Below are 21,714 nucleotides of genomic sequence, written 5' to 3'. Positions count from 1 at the left end.
TAAGGCAACTTCGAGCGAGATTGTATGGATTCTTCTCACTTCATTAGTATCTTTGGAATGTTCCGGAAAAGGCATTTTGAATTTGGATACATCTGCTTTCAATCCGATACAATTAGTGACCGAAATGTTGAATGCATATTTCAGTAACAAAACACTAACCTTATTTTATTTGGATGATCAGAGTGGTTACATATCCATTCCTTTGCTCAAAAATTTTAATGGAAAAGTAGTAACACTTAACAAAAACATAAGTAAGAACACGTACGATGATAACATTCATTCGGAGATATACGTTGTTATTTTGCCAAATTTGAAAACCTTCGAAGACACTGTAGATAGGATTTCTTCTTTAAAAACATGGAATCCTCGTGCAAAATTCCTAGTTCTGGAGGTAACAGGAAGTTCTCCAACTTCTACTCTACGACAGGCTTTTGAGTATAGCTTTAGAAAATATGTGATTTATATTGTTGTGCTTGTGGTTTCAAATCTAGAGGAAGGATGCCAGAACATTTATGCTTACACATACTCTGCCTTTCAAGAAGGGATATGTGGAAGAGTTGAAAACGTAGTGTCTCTTGGGAACTGGTCGTCTGATGGGTTTAGGACTAACAGAAACCTTCTCTCTCGATTCAAAACAAAACTCAACCTTCATGGATGTAGAATGAGGTTAGGAACATTCGACGTACGACCAGCTACCATTGTGGAAAAGACTGATAAGGGTTTGAAACTGCGAGGGGAGGATGGGTTTTTATTGGACGTACTAAGTGACTACCTTAATTTCGCACCAATTGTGGTACTTCCAGTGGGTTCACCGTGGCACCGCGTCTTAGAAAATGGTACAATACTCGGAGTACTTGGTGAAGTGGCATATGGTAGAGCGGACTTTTCAATGATGTTGCAAACACCTTTACCTTCCGACTACAAACATCTGGATTCAACGCTGGACATGAAAACCGAACAAGTGGGTTGGATTGTTCCCAAAGCTGGACATCTTCCTCATTGGATGAATGTTTATCTACCATATCAGCACCTTGTGTGGGGACTTATCTTTTCTAGTTATGTTCTCGTGGTAGTTTTTGCTAAAACTATGGTGTGGCTATTCCCCTCTAGGAAGGATGTACTATTTCAATCACCTTTCCTATATGTATTTTCAGTGTACCTTACAGTATCATTAACGCATGTACCAAAAGTTGGATTAAACAAAATAATATTTATTATCCTTACTTTCTACGCATTGATAATAACAACAGGATACCGAGCATGTCTTATTAGCTTCTTAACAACAGGGTTGTACAAAAGTGATATTGAAACTTTTGAAGACATTGCAAAATCTGGATTGAAGTTCGGAGGTATCACATATGTGAGAGACATGTTCTACCAACCTGGTAACGCCATAGACATGGAAATATACAACAGGTGGGAAACATTTTATGATTACACTAATGTTTACGAACGCATCTACCCAAAGCAAGAGTTCGCCCTACCTGGTAATATTAAGGCATCAATGTACAAGATCTTTCTCACTTATGAAAATCCACGAGAACATTTTCACGTTGCAAGAGACAGTATATTCAACCATCCTAATGCAATGTCATTCCCAAAAGGATCTTATCTTAGAGACCCCTTTGCTTATGTAATGTCACATCTCGTAAGCGGTGGTTTTGGAGTAAAGTGGTTGAGTGATTTGATGCACCAAGCCTCTCTCAATGCAAGATATAACTACTTATTCGCGAACAATGAGAACATTGTTATAACAATGTATCATCTAGAAGGTGTATTTATGCTATGGATCTTGGGACTTTCCCTTGGTATTGCTGCTTTTATCGGGGAACCAGTGGTTTCGTGTATTAAGAAGAGACCCTTGAAGAAGAAAAGGCGGCGAAAATTAGGGGCCTATGTGGGAAAATAGTGGCGTAGTCAGCATGGGTTCACCGGGACTTGGCTCCCCAGACATTTTATCAAATTACACTAGTCTAGATTGAAAATTTTACCGGCATGTATCCGTAATTTATGCATTTGGTGGTGTTGAATTACAAGAATATATTAACTCTTGGCAGTGGCTCTCGTTTGCATGTTATGTAAGGAAATACGTAACAGAAGAAATGTTGTATTTTGTATTCACAATCGCAATAATATAATGTCGACAAATGTTAATCCTCGTCCGAAATTGCTTACAAGTGAATCATATAACGCACTAAACACATTTTGTATGCATAATAAGTAGGTAACCTTATTTGTGGTGATCAAAATATTAAGATTTCTCTACAAAAACTGGGCTCATTTCGGCATCAAATGCGGTATATAAAATTACATTTCGGTGTTAAAATGTTGATTGAAGTGTTGATTTTCTTAGGAGAACAATTCATTGGTTAAGAAAATATCATTAACTGATTACTTTTCATATTTGTACCACCGTTTATTTTAGCATGCAATGTTAATTGGACATTAACCATTGCCTAGCTCTTCAACTACTCAACGGACCTGTGATTTCACTACAAATTTGTTGCGCTAAACAATTACTCCACTGCGCCGGGGAGGGGGGGGTCTTGTTGATTTTTTTGCACATTTGACAAAGAAACGCTACAATCTCTAAAATGGCAAGTTAATTTTGGATATTTCATTATCTTCATTTCATATATTAAGATTAAATGTATTATTTTCTACGATTTGCTATTTCTTGACAAAAAAAAGCTTCAAATAAATCTACTTATAAATCTATCAGATAACGTATGTGTGTAGAATTAAATACTCTTCCTAGAAAAAAATACTCTATTGATTGTTATATATAGCGATGTAAAGAAGTGCATAATATATATTGGATAAGTACAACATGCATGGTATCAATTTATTGGTCTATCTATCGGCATAGTATAAGCTAGAAGTAGGGAATTTGTGGATGGAGTAAGTATATTTGAGTAAAGATGAGAAACAACATTTCGTTACATGTTTCTCAGAAAGGTAAGTGTGTTACGTTTGTATAATGAAAATACTGTAATATGATATGCATTTCATATTTGCACAAGGAGGATAATAACAAGAATGCACGAAAAGCCTTACAAAAGTCAATATTATATTTCACGATATTTTGTTTGACTAGAAACACCAGCTTGCTGATTTATTGATTCATACAAAACGACCAGAGGCGAGGTCATCGAGAGATGCGGCGATGACAAAGGAAAACAATAAAAATATTGCATTTTAAATATTTTAGATAAGAAATTAAAAAAAAAAATAGTCAGAACATTCTCATATTTGCGCAAAATTAGTCACGTGACACCTTGAAACCGCTGGAAACACGCAAGAGATTCGCTAAATTTAGCGCATCGAAAGGAGAGCCCAGTTCTAACCCCCCCCCACAACTGTCCCAACCGTCCCGCTACATTTCCTGTTGAGTGTAATGGTGTCAGGTGGCCCAGATCTTCGCAGGAATTGTGCGAATCCAAGGTCCTTCAAACGCTTGTCCCCTGCTCTTGAAGGTCTGGTCATAAGACACCTTTTTTCAGCCCCTATCTTTACAACCACGGCAAGGTTTCTGCAACATCATCAAGATGAAATTCTCCGAGTGTCTGCTATTCCCAGCACTGTAAAGGATGCAACGCTCCACAACTTACACAGAATACATGAAAGTAAAGGTGCATAGAAAAAATTATAAGTAAGCAAAAGCATAAATTTACCCACGGTTAGTGCTGGAAAGAACTGGAAAAAGAGCAGTTCTGGATCCATTGTATTTTTTCATAGTATTTCTCCTTGGATCCTGCGGTTCAAATATAGATTTCAGAAAAAAAAACGTTCTTGCTTTACAAAACACGAAGTGCTTCCTGTTGTTTTGTGTTTACTGTGTGATTTGGTTTATTTTACTTCGCTTTTGTGCCACTTTTGGCTAATCGCGAATATGAGAATGAGTGGTGATACAATGAATTCGATGAAGGGACACTCACAAATACCCATGCCGAGGCCGGGATTCGAACCCGGAACCTCTGACGTGTAGCGTGCTGTGGTAACCACTCCGCCACTCCGCGGTGACAAACATACTCAAACAGAACCCTTTTCCTAGCACATCTTACCTTCACACTAGAGATGGCCAACAATATCAGGATTCTGGAAAATTTAAAATCTCGATTAGGAAATTTTCATACCCGGATTTCGGAGGCAATCCGAATTTCGGAGAGAGAGGTTTAACAATTTTTCAAGTAGAATTTGTTATCAAAATCTCGTCTTCCTTATTTTACGATCCTTTACTCCCCAGAAAAGAAAACCGGATTTCACCATCCCTACTTCACATGTAATTAATCATTATCAATGTGGGCACGGCACCTTTCTTTCGTCTCTTTTTTGGTGTAATTCCTAGTAATTCGGATTTTAAATCACGTTTGTAATATTATAGTAAGAAATGTTAGCAACCTGAAATTTTGTTTTCGATAGGATTTTCTTTAACAATTTTCGGAACTTCTTATCGGACGGACATGTGTGGTAAACAATCTTAGAATTTTTCGTTTTCTTGACATAGTGTGGACATGCGCTTACAGCACCGTGAGATATTACTATCACTCAGATAATATAATATAAATCGCATAATATATCGCATGAGCTTGGCGTTTACCGTGGAGAAATATTAGTCCCCTTTCCCTGGTTGAAAGATTTAACATGACATTTGGCAAGTTTTGCGATGACTACGTAAAAATGTCACGCTTCGCCACTGACAACGACTACAGCAGGCCCGTAGCCAGGCAGGAGCCGGGGGGGGGGGGGCGGGGACTGAGCCCCCTGGCACTGCCGTCAGCCCCCTTGACATTAGGTAACACTATTTTGTATAACTTGTTTGCAGTGAAGAGTGAAAATGTAGACAGCAGATATTATTTTGCTCACAACTTTGGTGAAGGATTCATATAACATGAGCAGCAGCTATTACATTATTTATCTGTACCTTCGCTGCCCCTTTTGCGACCTCCCTTTTGACATGTAACTTTGATGTCATCATGTGAATTCCCTCCGCGTCTGCGTCAAAGGTCAACAGATCCCAAGTTTTGGGAACGAAGGGGAGTTTCATTGCTTCGGCCGGGGGTGGAATGTACTGTAGGCACTATGATTGAATATTTTATGATAGAATTGTGCATTTATTCTTGTGTGATATAAATATCTGTATCATCAGAAGTAGTATGGAGTGTGTAGTAATGGATAATTTCAGTAGCAGTCAAATAACGCTTCAAGCGAGGTTTTTCTTTTTAAAAAAAGGGGTGTTCGTGTATATTTCTAAATTTTATGTAACATTAATGCCCCCCCCACCACACACACATATTTTACCTTCATTTAACACTGTTAAACTTTTGAAAAAATGCACTTGGTTTACAAAGCCTCCCTGATAATATGTAAGCCCCCTGGAGATCAATTCTAGCCTGGACTATAGTTTACTAAATGATGACAAGAGATCGATCTACTTTTATTAACAAACATTTCAATCTAAAACCACGCTATTTTTGTCATAGTTCGATGTAAATAACACGAATATAAACGGGTTCTATTATACCGAGTCAAAAGTCGAGGAACGACGGAATTATCTTTCAGGTATCTTACGATTCGGATCTTGAAGACTCGGTAGACCACCGCCATCGGTGTCGTCCTACTTGCGAACAGTCCTAGTTGCGAACAGACCTAATTGCGAACATTTGCTGCCTGAACAGGAATATACTCGAAGGACTGTGTCCTAATCGCGAACACATTTTTCTGCCTTGGGACCTACAACTTTCTCTCCCACTTACCGAGTCTATTTAACTATTTTTTATTTTTATTTTAAAGGGACTCAGTTTCAGACTTGAGACTGATCAGTGTTTTGTTGGATCATAGGAAATTCGACATGATTAAAGTATTCGCCAAAGTATATGTATCTAATCTAATAATAAAAGTGTGGCCTATTTTTTTTTACCTTGGATGGGTTTACAAAGCAGAAGACCGCGATAAGTCAATCAGGTTGGTTATTGTTGTTAGTCAAACCAGCTGTCTTTCTACGTCACTACCTTATCTGTTTTTGAAAACAGGTTTTTTAATTTCATGTGTTCGCAATTAGGACATGAAATTATTTCTCGCTTTTATGTGTTCGCAATTAGGACGATTTAGGCTTTATTCGCAATTAGGACACAATCCCATCATCGACATCTCGAAACGGTACTTCGTGTTGAACGCAACATCAGAAATACCAATGAATAATAATTATTTCTCTTGTTAAATTAGGATCACAATATATTATCTCAAACTTGAGAAGTCACACACCTAATTTTCTCCATAAAAAACGAAACATTTTGTGGGGGGTACCCTTAACCGTCTCAGTTCCGAGACTACTGAGATGTAAAAAATGTAAACATATTTGGATTTTCAATGTTAGTTGAGTACGAATCACATGTAAAATGCACTATTTTAGGTTGATCACTAACAAATTCATAGTAATGTAACATATATGTATTACCTTGAGTTCCGTCATTGAAAAAGTTATATCATTGATTACATATATTTTTTATTTCTTGCAAATTTTGAGGCAATTATACACAAATATTAGTGTAGCAATCTTGTTTTTGTATTTGTCATATACTTACCCAGGTGGTAAGATTTTACGAATCTTACATATTGTGACAACCAAACTCAAATTCACGGCCAACATTATAGTGTTCTTTTCAAGTGATTCAGAATTTGTACCCCAGTGAACGAACATTGCATAGTGGTTCTTTTGATTTGATTTTGATTTGATTTGGTGTTTTAAGTCCACTTTATGCACAGTAAGGCTAATCGGGACTGGACCTACCGTTTAAAGTGGGATCCGAACCACTTGTGCCCCCACCGGGTATCGAACCCGGGACCCCTTGATTTCAAGGCGACGACTCTACCACTGCGCCATCGGGGAGGCACTGCATAGTGGTTCTGATCCCACTTTCAACTGTAGATCCAGTCTCGATTATCCTATCTTTGCATAAAGTGAACCCAAGGTTAGCTTTCTGCTATTGTTGTTTCGTGACTGGTGATCCTGAAGTCGTGGAAAGGCGTCTGACTGCCATGCAGAAGTCCCGGGTTCTATTCTCGGAGTGTGCGATGTCATAAATAATAAAAATACTTGTAATAATAATGATAAAAAAAACAAGGTGCATGGTATAAGTTTATATAAGGATGAATTATAACGTGTCAATTAACACTAGGTAGTTAGTTATTTAGTTCCATTTTCCTCCTAGTCTCCGGAGGAAAGCCTCTATTTGCAATGATCTCTGCATATACTTGCGAAGAATCCTTGGGTGTACGGGTTCGTGCCGGGTCTTCAAAATCTACATGGTAGATTCCGTACTTGACCCTGAAATAATAAAATGTCAGTGTTATGGATATAGAGCGTCTATAGATACATGGATGGATTGAAAGGGTGGAAATGCCGTTGATGTCTGAAATCAACAATAAATGGCATCACCCTCCCTGAGATATTTATAATTACATCTTCAATGAACAAAATTAAGAGGTTCACCCTCATGTGAAGCGATAGCAATATAAAGAAAATTGTTTTTCGATACTTTCTATCTCAGAAGCGAGAAACATATAATACTGTGTACTAGTGTATCGAATGAAAAATAAGATCTCTGGTTAATTCGAAAAAAATGTTATCGATTATTTCATCCATTCGAACCATTCTATACCTATTATTGGCTCGGAAAATACCCAAGATATATGTAAAATAGATCCAGGAAATCATAGATTCCATTATAATGGCATATGTAATACCTTAAGTCCATTCGTATGTCTCTGCCGTTGAGATTCCATAAATTAACAATAAGAGTTGACATTATAGTGGCCTAACACTAAAAATCTAAATCTATATTTAGTGGGGCGAAATATCGATACGATAATATTTTTAAAAAAAGTCTAATAGTATCGTTTTGTCTATTTAGCTAACTTCAAATACAAAGAATACCTATACACTTTTACGTTATGAAATCGGATTTCAATACTACTTCTGGTATATTTGATTTATGAAATAAGTTTAAATATGCTCTATATTTATGTCAAAACAACTTAAAGAGACATTTTTAAACTTTTCCCCAAGGAAAATTTTACACAGATACTTTGTATTTGTTAATTGTTTAATCACATAATCATAGTCATTTGTTCAACAATCAGTTGGACTTACTTGTAGTTTCACATTTGCTAAGTTTTTAGTAACTTTACATTTGCAAATTGTTATAAAATAAGATAGCCCATATCATTAATCGGATTCATAGCCTGTACCTGCACCTAAAATTCTTCATGAAAGACATTTACTCGTAACAAATCTATAAATGAAAATGGAAATCTTGTTTCTATTTTCTAAGTAACCCATATTTCAATCTATTATTTTTGAAGCATACAAAAAAGTAATTGTCAATTTCGTTACTTGATTTCTGCAAAAAGTAACAGAGTTACGCATTTCAAAAAGTAACTAGTTACAGTTAACGTAACTTGAAAGAGTAACTGTGTTATTTTAAAAAAAAAGATACACAAAGTAACTTATGCCTAAAGACGAAGACAGATAAAACCTTAAAAGAGAAATTCACTGTTTAAAGGTGCAGTCTCATTTACCACGAATCAGCAACCGTTGGTCGCCTCAAAAAGCAATTTCTATTATGTTGAAAGAGTATATCTCAGTTTGCTGTATGAATTAGACTTACGTGTATCCGCTGCCCCACTCGAAGTTATCCATAAGACTCCACATTGTATATGTTTTAACATTGCAACCGTCCAACTTCACAGCCTTCAGCAGTTCGTTTATGTAGAGCTGAAAAGAGATAACAGCGCTAATATTTCTCTTAAAACAAAACATATTTGATTACTTGTCTAACTATAAGAAGCATCACTATTTGTATTTATATTACGAAAATAAATTTCTCAACCAAATTCGAAAATATAAAGAATAAAATAAACAAAATTGTCTATTTCTTATCTTTGAACCCAAAAATGTATATGATGTATTCACATATTCTGAATAAATATGGGTGTTCTTTGTAAGTATCCCTTCATAGATTTTATCATATCATCATCACCTTCGCAATTTGCGCAAAATTGGCAGAAAAGAGAAGTAAAATATACCAAATCAAATCATCAATCATGAAATAACATAAGCACACACTAGCATACAGATAAACGTCAAATGACAACGACTACATACCGTTAGTTGGGTTTGCCTGTACGTATCATTCAAAGTAGGATTGGCATCTCCGTAACCGTTTTCAGTCATAAAGATTTTTGGACTGTTGTACTGGCCCTTCACCCAGTTCATCAGCTTCCTTAAGCTTTGGGGAACTATCTGCAAAGATACTTCATATGTTATATACTGATATGTTGGGAATGTATCACTATATTTTTCGGAAAGAAGTACATCTGTATAAGTAACTTAAATCTCGGCCAAATAGTTGCGAAACTTTGGTCTTTTTCTTCTCCTCCCTTTCTATCTGTAGCATCGCATCTGTCTCTCTGTTAGTATCTCTTTCTCATATTTTCTTTCTCCTTCTGTCCCTCTCATTCTCTCGGCATTATTTCTCACTGTTGTTCAACCCCGTTCTTCCCTCTTGCTCTTCTTCCTTTTCTCACATACTCAAGCAACGTATAGTATAGTGAGCGCAATATAACGGTTTCCTCTTTCTGCTAATGTTCAGTCGACTAAAAGCAGGGCTGTAGTCGAGGGTATACGGCCAAGGACGCCCTTATGGGGGGACACTTGCGCCCCTGAGGTATCTCGAAAGAGTTCATATAATTCAAATTCTGATATTGTGATGTGAAAACATGGACATGGGATGCCGTGAAAGACAGCAGATTAAGTGCCTATGCACATCATCCTAGTGCTTGGTATGATAAATCTCTTAACTGGGAAGCCTCTCCGATGGCGCAGTGGTAGCGTCGTCGCCTTGTAATCAACGGGTTCAGGGTTCGATACCCGGTGGAGGCACATAGTGGTTCGGAAAGCACTTTAAACTGTAGGTCCAGTCCCGATTAGCCTTACTGTGCACAAAGTGGACTTAAAACGCCAACTCAATCAATCAATCAATCTTAACTGGGATGCCTCCCCCATGGCGCAGTGGTAGCGTCATTGCCTTGTAATCAAGGGGTACCGGGTTCGATACCCGGTGGAGGCACAAGTGGTTCGGATCCCACTTTAAACTGTAGGTCCAGTCCCGATTAGCCTTACTGTGCATAAAGTGGACTTAAAACACCAACTCAAGTAAACCCAACTCAAGTAATCTTAACTGGGAAAAAGCATCACCCCCACCTTTCCTCTTTTTAATCACCCTCCCTTCCGCAAGGAAAAAATCCTGTGGGCAACCTTGTATACGCCGTATACCTTCTGGCTAACCTTACTCATTAGCATTTGCTTTCGTTATTTGTATTTATTTATGCAATTTGGCTATTACCCCAGTGAGCTTATTACGGTCAAACACTTCTGGTTTTACGTGATCGGGAACATAATATTCAGAAGGCCCAAGAAGACGACTTCTTTGCTCAATGTACCGTAAATAGTGAGTCTTCAAAGTATTTTTTCCAAGTTTTTAATTTTTGGTGCTATTAGTAGAATTATTAAAGTTATTAACTGGCAATTCACACAATATTAACAAAAACGTAAAATACAATAGCATGCTGTACTGTATCATAAAGTACTACAATAGTGTTGTGATTAAACGTAATCATTAAAATACAGGTTTTATTTTATTTTTAAAATGTCTACTCCATTGTACTACTCTTCTATTACAATTATGAGTATATAATCGTGAACAGTATTCTACCACCAATGGCATTTTTCTTGTAGAAGTTAACTCATTTCATCCGTATATTTAATGTGTCCACTTAACGTTTCGCGAAACTTAGCGTATATCCTACGAAAATTTTGGTTTGGTTTGGTTTGATTTGCTGTTTTAAGTCCACTTTATGCACAGTAAGGCTAATTGGGACTGGACCTACAGTTTAAAGTGGGATCCACGAAAATTTTGGGAATACAACATTGTCTACAAGGCATTACAACGGAGGAACCAATCAGACAGAACCTTACTAATGGATCAGTATAGCTGACTGGTTGCTTCACCCTGTGGTATTTATTGCTTCAACTGTCTGACGGGATCGGACACACTCTTATCTCACTATAACTAACCTTCACACCTTCTCCTGGCCAGGAAGGATCCTGACTACGGAGAACAGCTTCATCTCGGGATAAAGAAGGGTTTGCTCCATTTTGTCCTGGTTCTATAAGGAATGTAGTGTAATGGTTGATTCCAATAAAGTCGCCAGTACCTGCACGATAGAGACATTATTGAATTTCTGCTTTTATTTTGAGTGTTTGCAAAAATTATGTGGTAGCACGTCAGACCTGAAAGAAGGTGGGTCAATAATTACGTTGTATACTTGAAAGATTTAATATATACAGTGGAAGCTGCTAAAACTTAAAATAAGGGAAAACATAAAATCGAGGTAAATTGTATAACATTTTGAATTTTGGGACCATCAGGATTGAATGTATAATACAGGAAAATGTAAAATTCGGGAACGTAAAATCTGGGTTTCACTGTATTATTACTTGAAATTCCGTGGCAAGAGTACATGTTCAATCGTATATGCAATCTTGTAAGAAGCTGCCACAAATGCAAAAAATCCAAATTCTGCGCGTCCGAAAAAGAATATTAACTATCATGTCCTGTAAATGAAGTAAATACAAATGATAGAGCACAAATTACATTGATTTGATGTGACTGTGACATACTATACTCCACTACAGTGTTATAACCACACCTTTATTAAAACTGTGTTTACCTTTAATGTAATCTAGTTCTTCCTGAGTGAATGTTGGTAGCCTTGATCTGTTCCTTCCCTCAGCAAAGCTGTTCCTGTCTACGTACTCCCTCATCACAGGAGGGTAGTCACCATCTTCTGAGTAGATGGGGTGGCCGAACCATCCAAGCTGAAAAAAAAAGAAGTTGTTTGAATAATGAGGATGAATAAAGATTAGATGAAACAGATCAAGGGAGGGCACACACAAAAGGGCTGCTGAGCATTCGTATAAAGAATATAATCGAAGGAAACAACTGAACAATTTTAACTGCTGATACTTTTAATTCTCGCGAGGTACATGAAGAAATGCCAGGCTCCTGTTATGAATGAATATATGTAAAATAAATTGATAACAAATATTGTATATGTAGAGATTCCAAAAGTTATATTTTATACCGTTAATACATTGCCTTGTACTTTATTATATTTATATCAACAGTAGAGGCCAATATAGAAATCGTAAAGTAAATTTTGATCACACAACAGACACAATAAAAGTTTGCATGGAAATATGATAAATTTTGTACATGGTCGAAATTCATTCGGTAGAAATTGTTATGGAATATGATTAAAACTGTCAGTTTGACAGAAAAACAATAAACTTTTGTATTAAAACATGTATATTATAAATATTCACATGTTACTGATATGCAAAAAGAGAAAGTAATTTAGAAAATTACATAGTTCTAACAATTTTGATCTCCGGATTTTTCTGGTAGCTTCAGCACCTTTGGTTTATTGCATTACACAACAATAATCGAGTTATAGGGAGCCTCCCCTATGGCCTAGTGTAATGTCATTGCCTTGTAATCAAGGGGTCCCAGATTCGATAAACGGTGGAGACCCATAATGGTTCGGATCCCACTTTAAGCTGTAGTTCCAGTTGCAATTAGTCTGTCTGTGTGTGAAGTGAACAAAACTCAAGATATAAATGTAATGCATAGTCATTTTAATCGCCATACTAATTATTATTATTTTTTTCTTGTGGTACGCAGCGGTACGCAGTATCGGCACCTTTTTATAGGGGATTATTTATGAACTTACCACAATGTATGAAGTAGTTCTTATGATGGACACAAAAAAAAGAAACTCGAAGAGTATCGAAACATCTCTGCCCAGAAAAAAAAACACTGATTACATCTATTTATTACACATGGGTTCCACATTAAGAGACAAAAAAAATATTGGTTTCCCAGCCCTCTTGGATTCATCTAAAAAGTTTTCGTTATAATATTACTTATCAAAGAGTGTCTTGTGCACTTAACTAAAGTTTCATTACGTATAACAAAATGCAATGTCCTCACTTTAGTTTACAAGTATGAACTAAGTTTGAAATTTCTGCATTATACCGGGTGATTCAAAAGTCTCTTGACATTTTCCTTAAATTGTTGTTATCCAGCAAGATGGTGCATGCACCACTCCATTTCGACAGAATCGTTCGGGACTACCTCGCTTACACCTTCCCCGATAGATGTATCGGCCGTGGCTTACAAACAATTTCTCTTTCATTAAGTCAAGTTTGTACCAATTAAAGTTCACCACCATACAGCAACTAACACAGCGAATAGCTGTAGCAACAGCGAAGATCACGTCAGCTATGTTGGATCATATGTTCCGGTATACGCAAGAGAGGCGGGTACTATACCTAGACTTACAAGGCAACCACATTGAAATGTACTGAGTTTGTCTTCTATTCTATATTACTTTTCATCAGTAATGTCAATTTTGTCAATAAAATGCTCTTTGATTAAAATGTCAAGATACTTTTGAATCACTCTGTACAATTTTCTCTACTTTGCTTAATAACTTTTAGAATCTATACTTGTTTACTTTTATGTAGTAAATGTCTCAAAATCCTCACCATAAATTGTCTAGCTCTCTCAGCATCTTCCTCATACTCTGGGGCTTTGGCTTCAGGCCAGTCCATATTGAGAGTAATGCCAATCTCACCTGTTGTACGTAAGACAAATATCTATAGTTAATTATGAAAATATTATTTAGAGTATCGATAATGAGGTGAAAAATAAAATACACTAAAATTAAAACAGGATGTAGAGAACTGGAATTTAAAAGGTTGGTAACTAAGGAAGTGAATAAGAAAGAGGCAGAACATGAAAATAAAAATGAAATTAAGAAACAGAGCAAAGAAGAATTAGAAGGATGGAATATATTGAAAAGGACAATGGTAAGGAAGTTTGTGTAATAACTATCATAGAACAATATAAAATCTTCGGATATAAAATACAGGTAATTTCTGTTAATTAGGTTGCGCTGTATCTTTCTAGCGATTTAATTAGTACCTAGGTCTAGAATTGGATATTTTAAAGAGTTCTATATTGTTTATATTGTCCCTAGTCATATTGATACTATTAAAGTGTTCACGTGGGTAACAGGTTGTGATGTCAATTTTTTGTATAAAATTTTAAAACAAGTCCTCTCGTTGAGCTCACCCACAGTATTTCATTCTCGTCGTCGCATTTATCCAAGAAAGTGGAAGAAATGCGACTGAAAATATAGGATAAAGCAGAGAAGATTTTTCAATATCTTATGCAGTTTTAGGATATAGGATTACTGGCTTTGTATGGCTTATGCTAAACACTCCAGCACTATAAAGATCCACAATTATCACCAGCCAACTCTCTCTCTCTTTCACACACACACACACACGCACACGCACATACTGTCAGTCCTGTTACTCAAAACTATACTGATCGCGGGCGTAATTGGCGGCTGACCCACTTTTGGCTACATACAGTAGCTCCATCTGTCCAGCAATCGTCCTCGGGGGTGTGTGACTCGATGGTGCCAACAACCTCAGTTGCGAAGTTAAACTTGTCGGGGCAACATTGCTCTTCCGTTACAACGTTGCCAAACGTACGTCTGTTTTTGTCAGAATTTTCTATTAGCTTGTTTCTACATTGTTTGGGTGTTTTGTGTACTAATTTTCCGTGCTTTGTGTACTAATGTACAACTTTTATCCACTAACGGCGCTGATAAACTCTTCACCCCCTTTTTACACTACGTTTGCAAAACATGCTGTGTACCCGACGCTCATTTGTTTCGTCCCGCCAGCACCTTTCGGTGCCTTGCGACACGAAAACGTCCGATATCAGCCGAAGAAAATTCAACTGATCGCTGATTCGTTGTTTCCCAGCCGCCAGATGGAAATGCGAGCAGTATGGAGCGTTTCTCACCTTGTTGTTCCTGTCTGAATTCTTCATCATAGATATGATAAGCCAATGCGTGTGACTTGAGGATCGTATGTGTTGACAAGTATTCTCCAATTCCATGTGCATTCACGCCCGGAGCTCCTCCCGAGTTGCCATAACCAGTGCTCACATAATAAGGCTCATTGAATGTCAGCCACTTTTTCACCTGAAGGAGAGATGGAAGTACAGGTATCTTGCTTTTTGCGAATGATAAGATCTTGTAATATTTTTCACCTCAAAAATATGAATATAATGGAAAGAGAAATCTACAACAACAACTATACATACTACTGTATATTAATATAACTTAATATGGCACACCGTAGCTTACCATTGCCGTACGAGAAACTTACTTACCTGAGGGAAAAGGGGGCTCAAAGGCCCACACTTTTTTATCACTGAAATTCAAGAAAAAATTTTGTTATTGAATTACTGCTTTCTTTGTTGATTATATATTTGCAGTTATTTATTAATTACAATAATTACAAAATTACCATGATTAATAAGAAATAATAACCAATTATTGCATGAGTGTCACACACATATTTTACCATTCACTAGAACCTACAAAAAACATAATAATTTTTCATTAGTGCTTTTTTGTTTATAGAGGTGTAATTGTTTATTAATTATAATAATTACAATTGTACACTGTCACCGGAATTAGTGTCAAGAATTACACGCATTCAAAGATTGCGCCTGATGGTCCATTAAGTGGATTTTGCCTTCTAGTTATATCTACACCAATAAAAGATAAAGAGACCTTTGTTGAGTTCACTTCTAATATCCGCAACACATTCATATAATTAATATTATTAATATATAGAAAACAATATATAATTTATGAAACATGTTAAGTTACATATATACGAGATATACATTTTTGGCCTCAACCTAACCACGTCCCTGATTTGGTAAAGAAAAATATTATTTATCAAGTATAGTATGTTTGAACTGACAACTATGCTTGGAGAAAACTACTCACCCTGTCGCCAAATTCCCTGAAAGCCACCCTTGCGTAGTCTCCGAAATAATCGGCCAACACGGGGTTAGCCCAACCACCAAGGTCTTGAAGCGGTTGTGGAAGATCCCAATGGTACAGGGTCACCTGAGAAAAAGAAACGTTTATTTTTCAGTGACTGTCATCAGTAAGTTTTGAATCCTGCATATTTAGATTCAAGGAAATGTCAATGCAGTTCTTGATTCCCCCTTATTCTTCAACGTTTTTTGGAATGTTCCCCACAAGCACCTTTGTTCCACATTTCATATTTCCTAGCAATTTCGCAGAATTTCGTGAACATAACTTATCTTTTAACCGTTGTCAGCATTCTTAGCAGTAAATTGCAAACATTTGTTATTATTTATTTATTATTTAGATGTTTATACCGCTGTGAACAGCGTGATACCTTTTTACAGCAGTTTAACACAAGTACATTACATACAAGTTATAAATATACAAGACATTAGATAGTACATACAGTAACGGATGTGTAAAATAGTTTACAACTTAACTTAAACTAACATAAATGAATGGCTCGGGTGTATAAAATGGTAAGTGATATTTTGGTCATTTTTCAGTTACAAAGTAAAATGTACCATCCTTCAATTTTCGAGTGAAATTGCTTTGTTATACAATTTGCATTGGACTCAGTGAAGCCTTCTGAAATTGGTAAACACAACAGGAAAACAAGTTATCTACAGTATAGCTTCTAATAACCTTTTTTCTTAATGGACTCAGGAATGATCAAAATGTCACTTACCATGTTTTACACCAGAGCCCTTCCATGTGATGAAATACAATTAAATGCATATACATTGACACCGTTGATGAGTGATATATGTATACGTAGAAACTATTGAAGTTTTATTGTTGCATGTTAATTCAGTGTTTCTTGGTGCAGTGCATGAAATGTAGATTGAAAAATAATTTAAAAAATCTACTATACATAGGATGCAAGTATGGAGTAACACAAACTCTATACATACTTATTCTTATTATAATTCTAGGCAAAGTTTCAAGAAGGTTCATTGGGGATATGAGTTTATTGAGAATTTCCTTTCTATTGGTGCGATAGTGTTTGTAGGTGGGTGGGAAAGTACATAATGTTACTTTAATAATTTTACGTGTGTAGTGAAAAAAATTGAGTAGTAGTTAGGTCTTTGTGTTGAGGAGGTTGTAACAAAATGGGGATGTTGGAAGAAGCGTTAGGTTAATTGCAAGAACTTAATGGTTAATTCAATAAATTCTCTACACGAACTGTTATGAAAATGCAAGAAAATAATTGAGTTTACTCACCAGAGGTTCAATTCCGTTGTCGAGCAGCTCATTGATAAGATTGTTGTAATATTCAATGCCACCAGGGTTTATGACATCAATGTAGCCTGTTGGCAAAATTCTAGGCCAAGATAGAGAAAATCGATAAAACTGGGCCTGAAAAATAATTAGTAACTTCGTACAATACATTAATTAAGACTACAAGTATATACAATTATTAATAAATTATTTATTTTGAGCAAATGTTAGAAAATATTAGATAACTTTTATTTGAATAATATTAAAATTAATATTGGCAAATTTCTGTTTCTACTACCACGCCGATAGTTGATCATATTTTAAGAAACATATTGGCCTATCAAAATGCATTCTATTGTAATAACAGGCATCAAAATATGTCACATTTTTGATCAGGTTGTTCAAGAATCTGTAAGCATTGAAACATTGTTTTACCAGTCACTGATTACTGACTATATCGTGAATAGTATCGTGCGCGCGCGCGTGTGTGTATGCATGTAAATATATATATATATATATATATATATATATATATATATATATATATATATATATATATATACACACACACGTGCGTGCGCGTGCGTGTGTATGTACATGCTTACAGCATTACAGCGCATTCTGTGATCCCAGAATAAATCTAAATCCGCCTATGATGATTACAACATTTTCCTATAAATATAACGGATACATAAACTTACCCCAATAGCCTTAAGCATTTGGACATCTTCTTTGTAGTTGTGATATGAATCGCAAGCTATGTCTCCACTGCTGTGGTCTGAAATGCTCTCTGGGTGTTCGTGTGTCAAGGTATCCCAAATACTCATTCCCTTGCCTAGAAAAGATATCAAATATTTCAACTTCACGACCATAGACCCTATACTATACTATAAACTACGGAGGGTTATTTTCTAAGTAAGGTCCGTTTTCAAAAAAAAAAAATTACTCATATTTTCTGAATTCACATACACTTCTTTAAACTGTAGGACCAGTCCTGATTAGCCTTAATGTGCATAAAGTGGACTTAAAACAACAAATCAACACTTCTCTATTTTTCTACATAATTTCCTTGCCGGTTTAAACATTCATCATAACGAACTACGAGTTTTCGGATACCCTCCTCATAGAACTCTGCCGCCTGTGATGATAGCCAGTGCTTTAACATTTTTGACTCTCTACAACGAGGAAGGTGATGAGTTTTTGAGTCATATCGTCACAGGAGACGATGTTTTGTTAGTGGACTTTTTGCAGCAAGGAACAACAATTAACTCAGCTTCCTACTGTGAGACCCTAAGAAAACTTCGTCGAGTAATCCAGAACAAACGGCGTGGAATGCTGTCAGCCGGTGTCGTACTGATTCACGACAATGCCAGGCCACATGCTGCGACTCAAACTCAAGATCTGATCGAATCTTTTGGCTGGGAGGTATTCGATCATCCGCCACACAGTCCAGACTATGGGCCTAGCGACTACCACCTCTTCCGCCATCTTAAGACCTTCCTGGGCGGCAAGCGTTTAGACACTGATGAAGAAGTGTAAACGGCCTTGAGTAACTGGCTATATCATCATCACAGGCGGCAGAGTTCTATGAGGAGGGTATCCAAAAACTCGTACTTTGTTACGATAAATGACCCGCAAGGAAATTATGTAGAAAAATAGAGAAGTATATGTAAATTCAGAAAATAAATGGTTTTTTGAAAAACATTTACTTACTTCGCTTTTTTACCCTTGCAAAATGGAAATTACTTAAGAAATTACCCTCGTATTTAAATTAGATATTTGTATGACTTCGGAGGGGGCTTCAGCCCTACGAGCCTCCCCCCCACCCCCGGCTTCGTGCCTGCTCGCAGTGAAATAGGAGACGTATTTACGCCAGAATTTCGTCCGGGGACCGAAACCAGAATGGCTGAAAAAGCCAATTCACACCTTTCAACTAAACGCACGCCATGCAATTAGGCGGGTGGCAGAAGTTCGCACTGTTGCCACGTCGGAGCACAACCCCGTGTGTTCGGAGGTTTAAGAGAATGAAAGATCTCGTTGTAGAGTTGGTCTTTGTAATCCATGTGATACAAACTGACAGCATTTGCTCGAAAGTTCAGGGATGACACAAAAGTTCCCCGAAGAGAGCTCGGTCTAGGCAAAGCAGCCCGGTTGAACCAGCTACTTTTGTCCCGCTTTCGCTTTTCTTTTCCCATACATGGCATCACCGCAATCTGCCTATTTTCATCGCCGTGCGTATACACACCCGGTTGCCATGTTGACCTAAAGAGGACCAGTTTGATCGGATAATATAATAAAAAGGCTAAAAAACTTGTTATTCTTACCACTGGCATTCCATCCTCCCTCCACCTGGTACGAGGCAGTGGCGGCGCCGAATAGAAAATCGTCAGGAAACGTGTCGTAGTAGAATTCGTCATCTTGGGCCAATGAGAGGCTCAAAGCCGCGAAAACCAATAGTAGACTCCTCATTCTGGAACACAGATTTCTTGACTGCTTGTATAGACGAACAGATTTGTGTTATATAGTAAAAAGATTAGATAAGATAACCTTTCCTGATATTATATAACCATCAGCAGTACATGTGAAAATGATGACAATTACTAGTGCTTTTAAAAAAATCGAAGATTATGTTGTTGTTTCTTTTTTGTGTGTTTGATGACAAGATTACAAAGGTTATATAGATATTTTTTGTTGATACCTTGAATTGTGAAGGACCCAACCGTGTGAATAATACTTTTTGCCTTCTATTTGTATCGTTGGGTTAAGTGCAAAGTCTGAGAGAGAAGATAAAGAAATGAAAGAAGGACTTTTTTACGTCTACTAGTGTGTACTTTTCATCTCCAAAGTTTGGAACATCACTTATGAATCACAGTGTATAAACGCCTAGTCTTGTAAGCGCACAGTCGTCGGCAATGAAAATGGAACACCAGCTTCCTTGAAAGGTGTTATGTGTGTTGCCTAACTCAACGGCGATAAGTGGATTTTAATAGCAAATTTTCAATGGCAACGCCGTAGTGTTAGGAACCACACTTAATGCTTTGCAGGGAAGCGAGTATTTAAGGATCTAAGTCCCATTTTTATTGCCGGTGACTGTACATAATTAGATAAGTTTATACAAGTCCTCGATTAATTCATTTCAAAGGTATTTATAAATAAAATACTCATTCAGGCTTACCAATAAGTGAAAACTGAACATTATAGAGATGCAAAAGTAGGCAACTGTCTCATGGAAAAACTATTTTACATAGTAATTAAGTAAACTTGAACATCGATATGGCGAAATACAGGGTGCGGCACGTAAAACCAGCCCGCTGTAATCCCGATGTAATTGCTTTGCTAATGAACATGTAAAATATCTACATGAACATGTCAACAGAAAATGGCGTTGCATTAGTTACTAATTCTATTTCTCACCAACAGGTGGCTTGTGAACCCGTGGTCGAGTGAAAGCAGTTGAGAATCAGGCCTTGTTGGGTGAAGCCGTGATAATGCCGTATTTGATTCCTGAGCGTGTTGCAATTGTTGAAGCTTTTGTGCGCACCGGATCCTTTGTGCAAACAAGAAAGTTGTTTCAGGAGAAATTTCCAGGACGTCCTGTCCCAGCAAAACGCACAATACAGGATTTGATTGGGAAATGGAGGCGTATAGGATCTGTTGCAAATGCTCCCAGGGACAGACGACCATCAGTCTGCACACCTGAATTACGGAGGCAGGTGCAGAACATAATGGCGAGAAGTCCTCGTAAATCAACGAGGAAATTAAGTCAACAGGTTCCAGCTAGTGAGCGAAGTTGTAGACGTGTGTTAAGGGCGCTGAAGTTAAAACCTTACCGGATAACTGTAGTGCAACAACTGAGGGAGCTTGACCCGGGGAAGAGGGTGGATTTTTGTTCATGGCTATTGACGAATGTTGCCAGTGGTGTTTTGGGTCCATTGGTGCTCATCATGGGTGACGAGGCGTGGTTTCACCTGTCGGGATACGTAAATTCCCAAAACAATCGCTATTGGTCGTCACAGAATCCACACGTAATCCACGAGCAGCCATTGCATGACGAAAAGATTGGTGTTTGGTGTGCCATTTCCGCACAACGCGTTATGGGGCCCATATTTTTTGAAACTACAGTAGACAGTAACGTGTATTTGGGAATTCTGGAAGAGTTTTATGAACAATTGACAGAAGAGGAGCGTCAGTTCTGTTACTTTCAGCAGGACGGATCAACAAGCCACACATCAAATGCTTCGCTATCCCGTGTGCATGAAATGTTTACTCCAGAGAGGACAATTAGCAAAGGCCTGTGGCCTCCTCGGTCACCCGACTTTTCAACTTGTGACTTTTACTTGTGGGGTATGTTAAAGGGGAAAGTATTCGAAACAAATCCACACAAAATTGAAGAACTCAAGA

At 37.2% G+C, this 21,714-nt stretch overlaps 2 protein-coding genes across 2 annotated transcripts; one reads left to right on the top strand and one right to left on the bottom strand.

Annotated features, from left to right (window-relative positions):
• Positions 1-661: 661 nt before the first annotated feature.
• LOC145987755 (glutamate receptor ionotropic, delta-2-like) lies at positions 662-1,909 on the top strand. Its single transcript, XM_083122425.1, has one exon. It carries the CDS (start codon positions 662-664, stop codon positions 1,907-1,909), a length of 1,248 nt encoding a protein of 415 aa, XP_082978551.1.
• A 4,607-nt stretch (positions 1,910-6,516) lies between these two features.
• Positions 6,517-19,794, bottom strand: LOC145987683 (myrosinase 1-like). The gene is made up of 11 exons (XM_083122223.1): positions 19,638-19,794; positions 18,015-18,148; positions 17,317-17,451; positions 16,006-16,128; positions 15,006-15,186; positions 13,673-13,761; positions 11,794-11,941; positions 11,138-11,277; positions 9,167-9,304; positions 8,670-8,776; positions 6,517-7,327 (listed from the first exon to the last, which is right to left on the bottom strand). Exons 1-11 carry the CDS (start codon positions 19,780-19,782, stop codon positions 7,183-7,185), a joined length of 1,485 nt encoding a protein of 494 aa, XP_082978349.1. The 5' UTR covers positions 19,783-19,794; the 3' UTR covers positions 6,517-7,182.
• Positions 19,795-21,714: the final 1,920 nt, after the last annotated feature.

The sequence above is a fragment of the Lepisma saccharinum genome, chromosome 5, assembly GCF_977018435.1.
Source record: "Lepisma saccharinum chromosome 5, izLepSacc3.1, whole genome shotgun sequence".
Taxonomy (NCBI): Eukaryota; Metazoa; Arthropoda; class Insecta; order Zygentoma; family Lepismatidae; genus Lepisma; species Lepisma saccharinum.
This window is presented reverse-complemented; position numbering and strand designations above follow the sequence as displayed.

Bases quoted from the DNA above. Each gene is read 5' to 3' on its own strand.
- LOC145987755 (XM_083122425.1), top strand. From the start codon at position 662: ATGAGGTTAGGAACATTCGACGTACGACCAGCTACCATTGTGGAAAAG.
- LOC145987683 (XM_083122223.1), bottom strand. From the start codon at position 19,782: ATGAGGAGTCTACTATTGGTTTTCGCGGCTTTGAGCCTCTCATTGGCC. The intron at 16,129-17,316 runs GTGAGTAAACTC...TCTTTTTCTCAG, and splicing joins ACAACGGAATTGAACCTCTG to GTGACCCTGTACCATTGGGA. The intron at 11,278-11,793 runs GTAAACACAGTT...TCTATCGTGCAG, and splicing joins AGAACTAGATTACATTAAAG to GTACTGGCGACTTTATTGGA.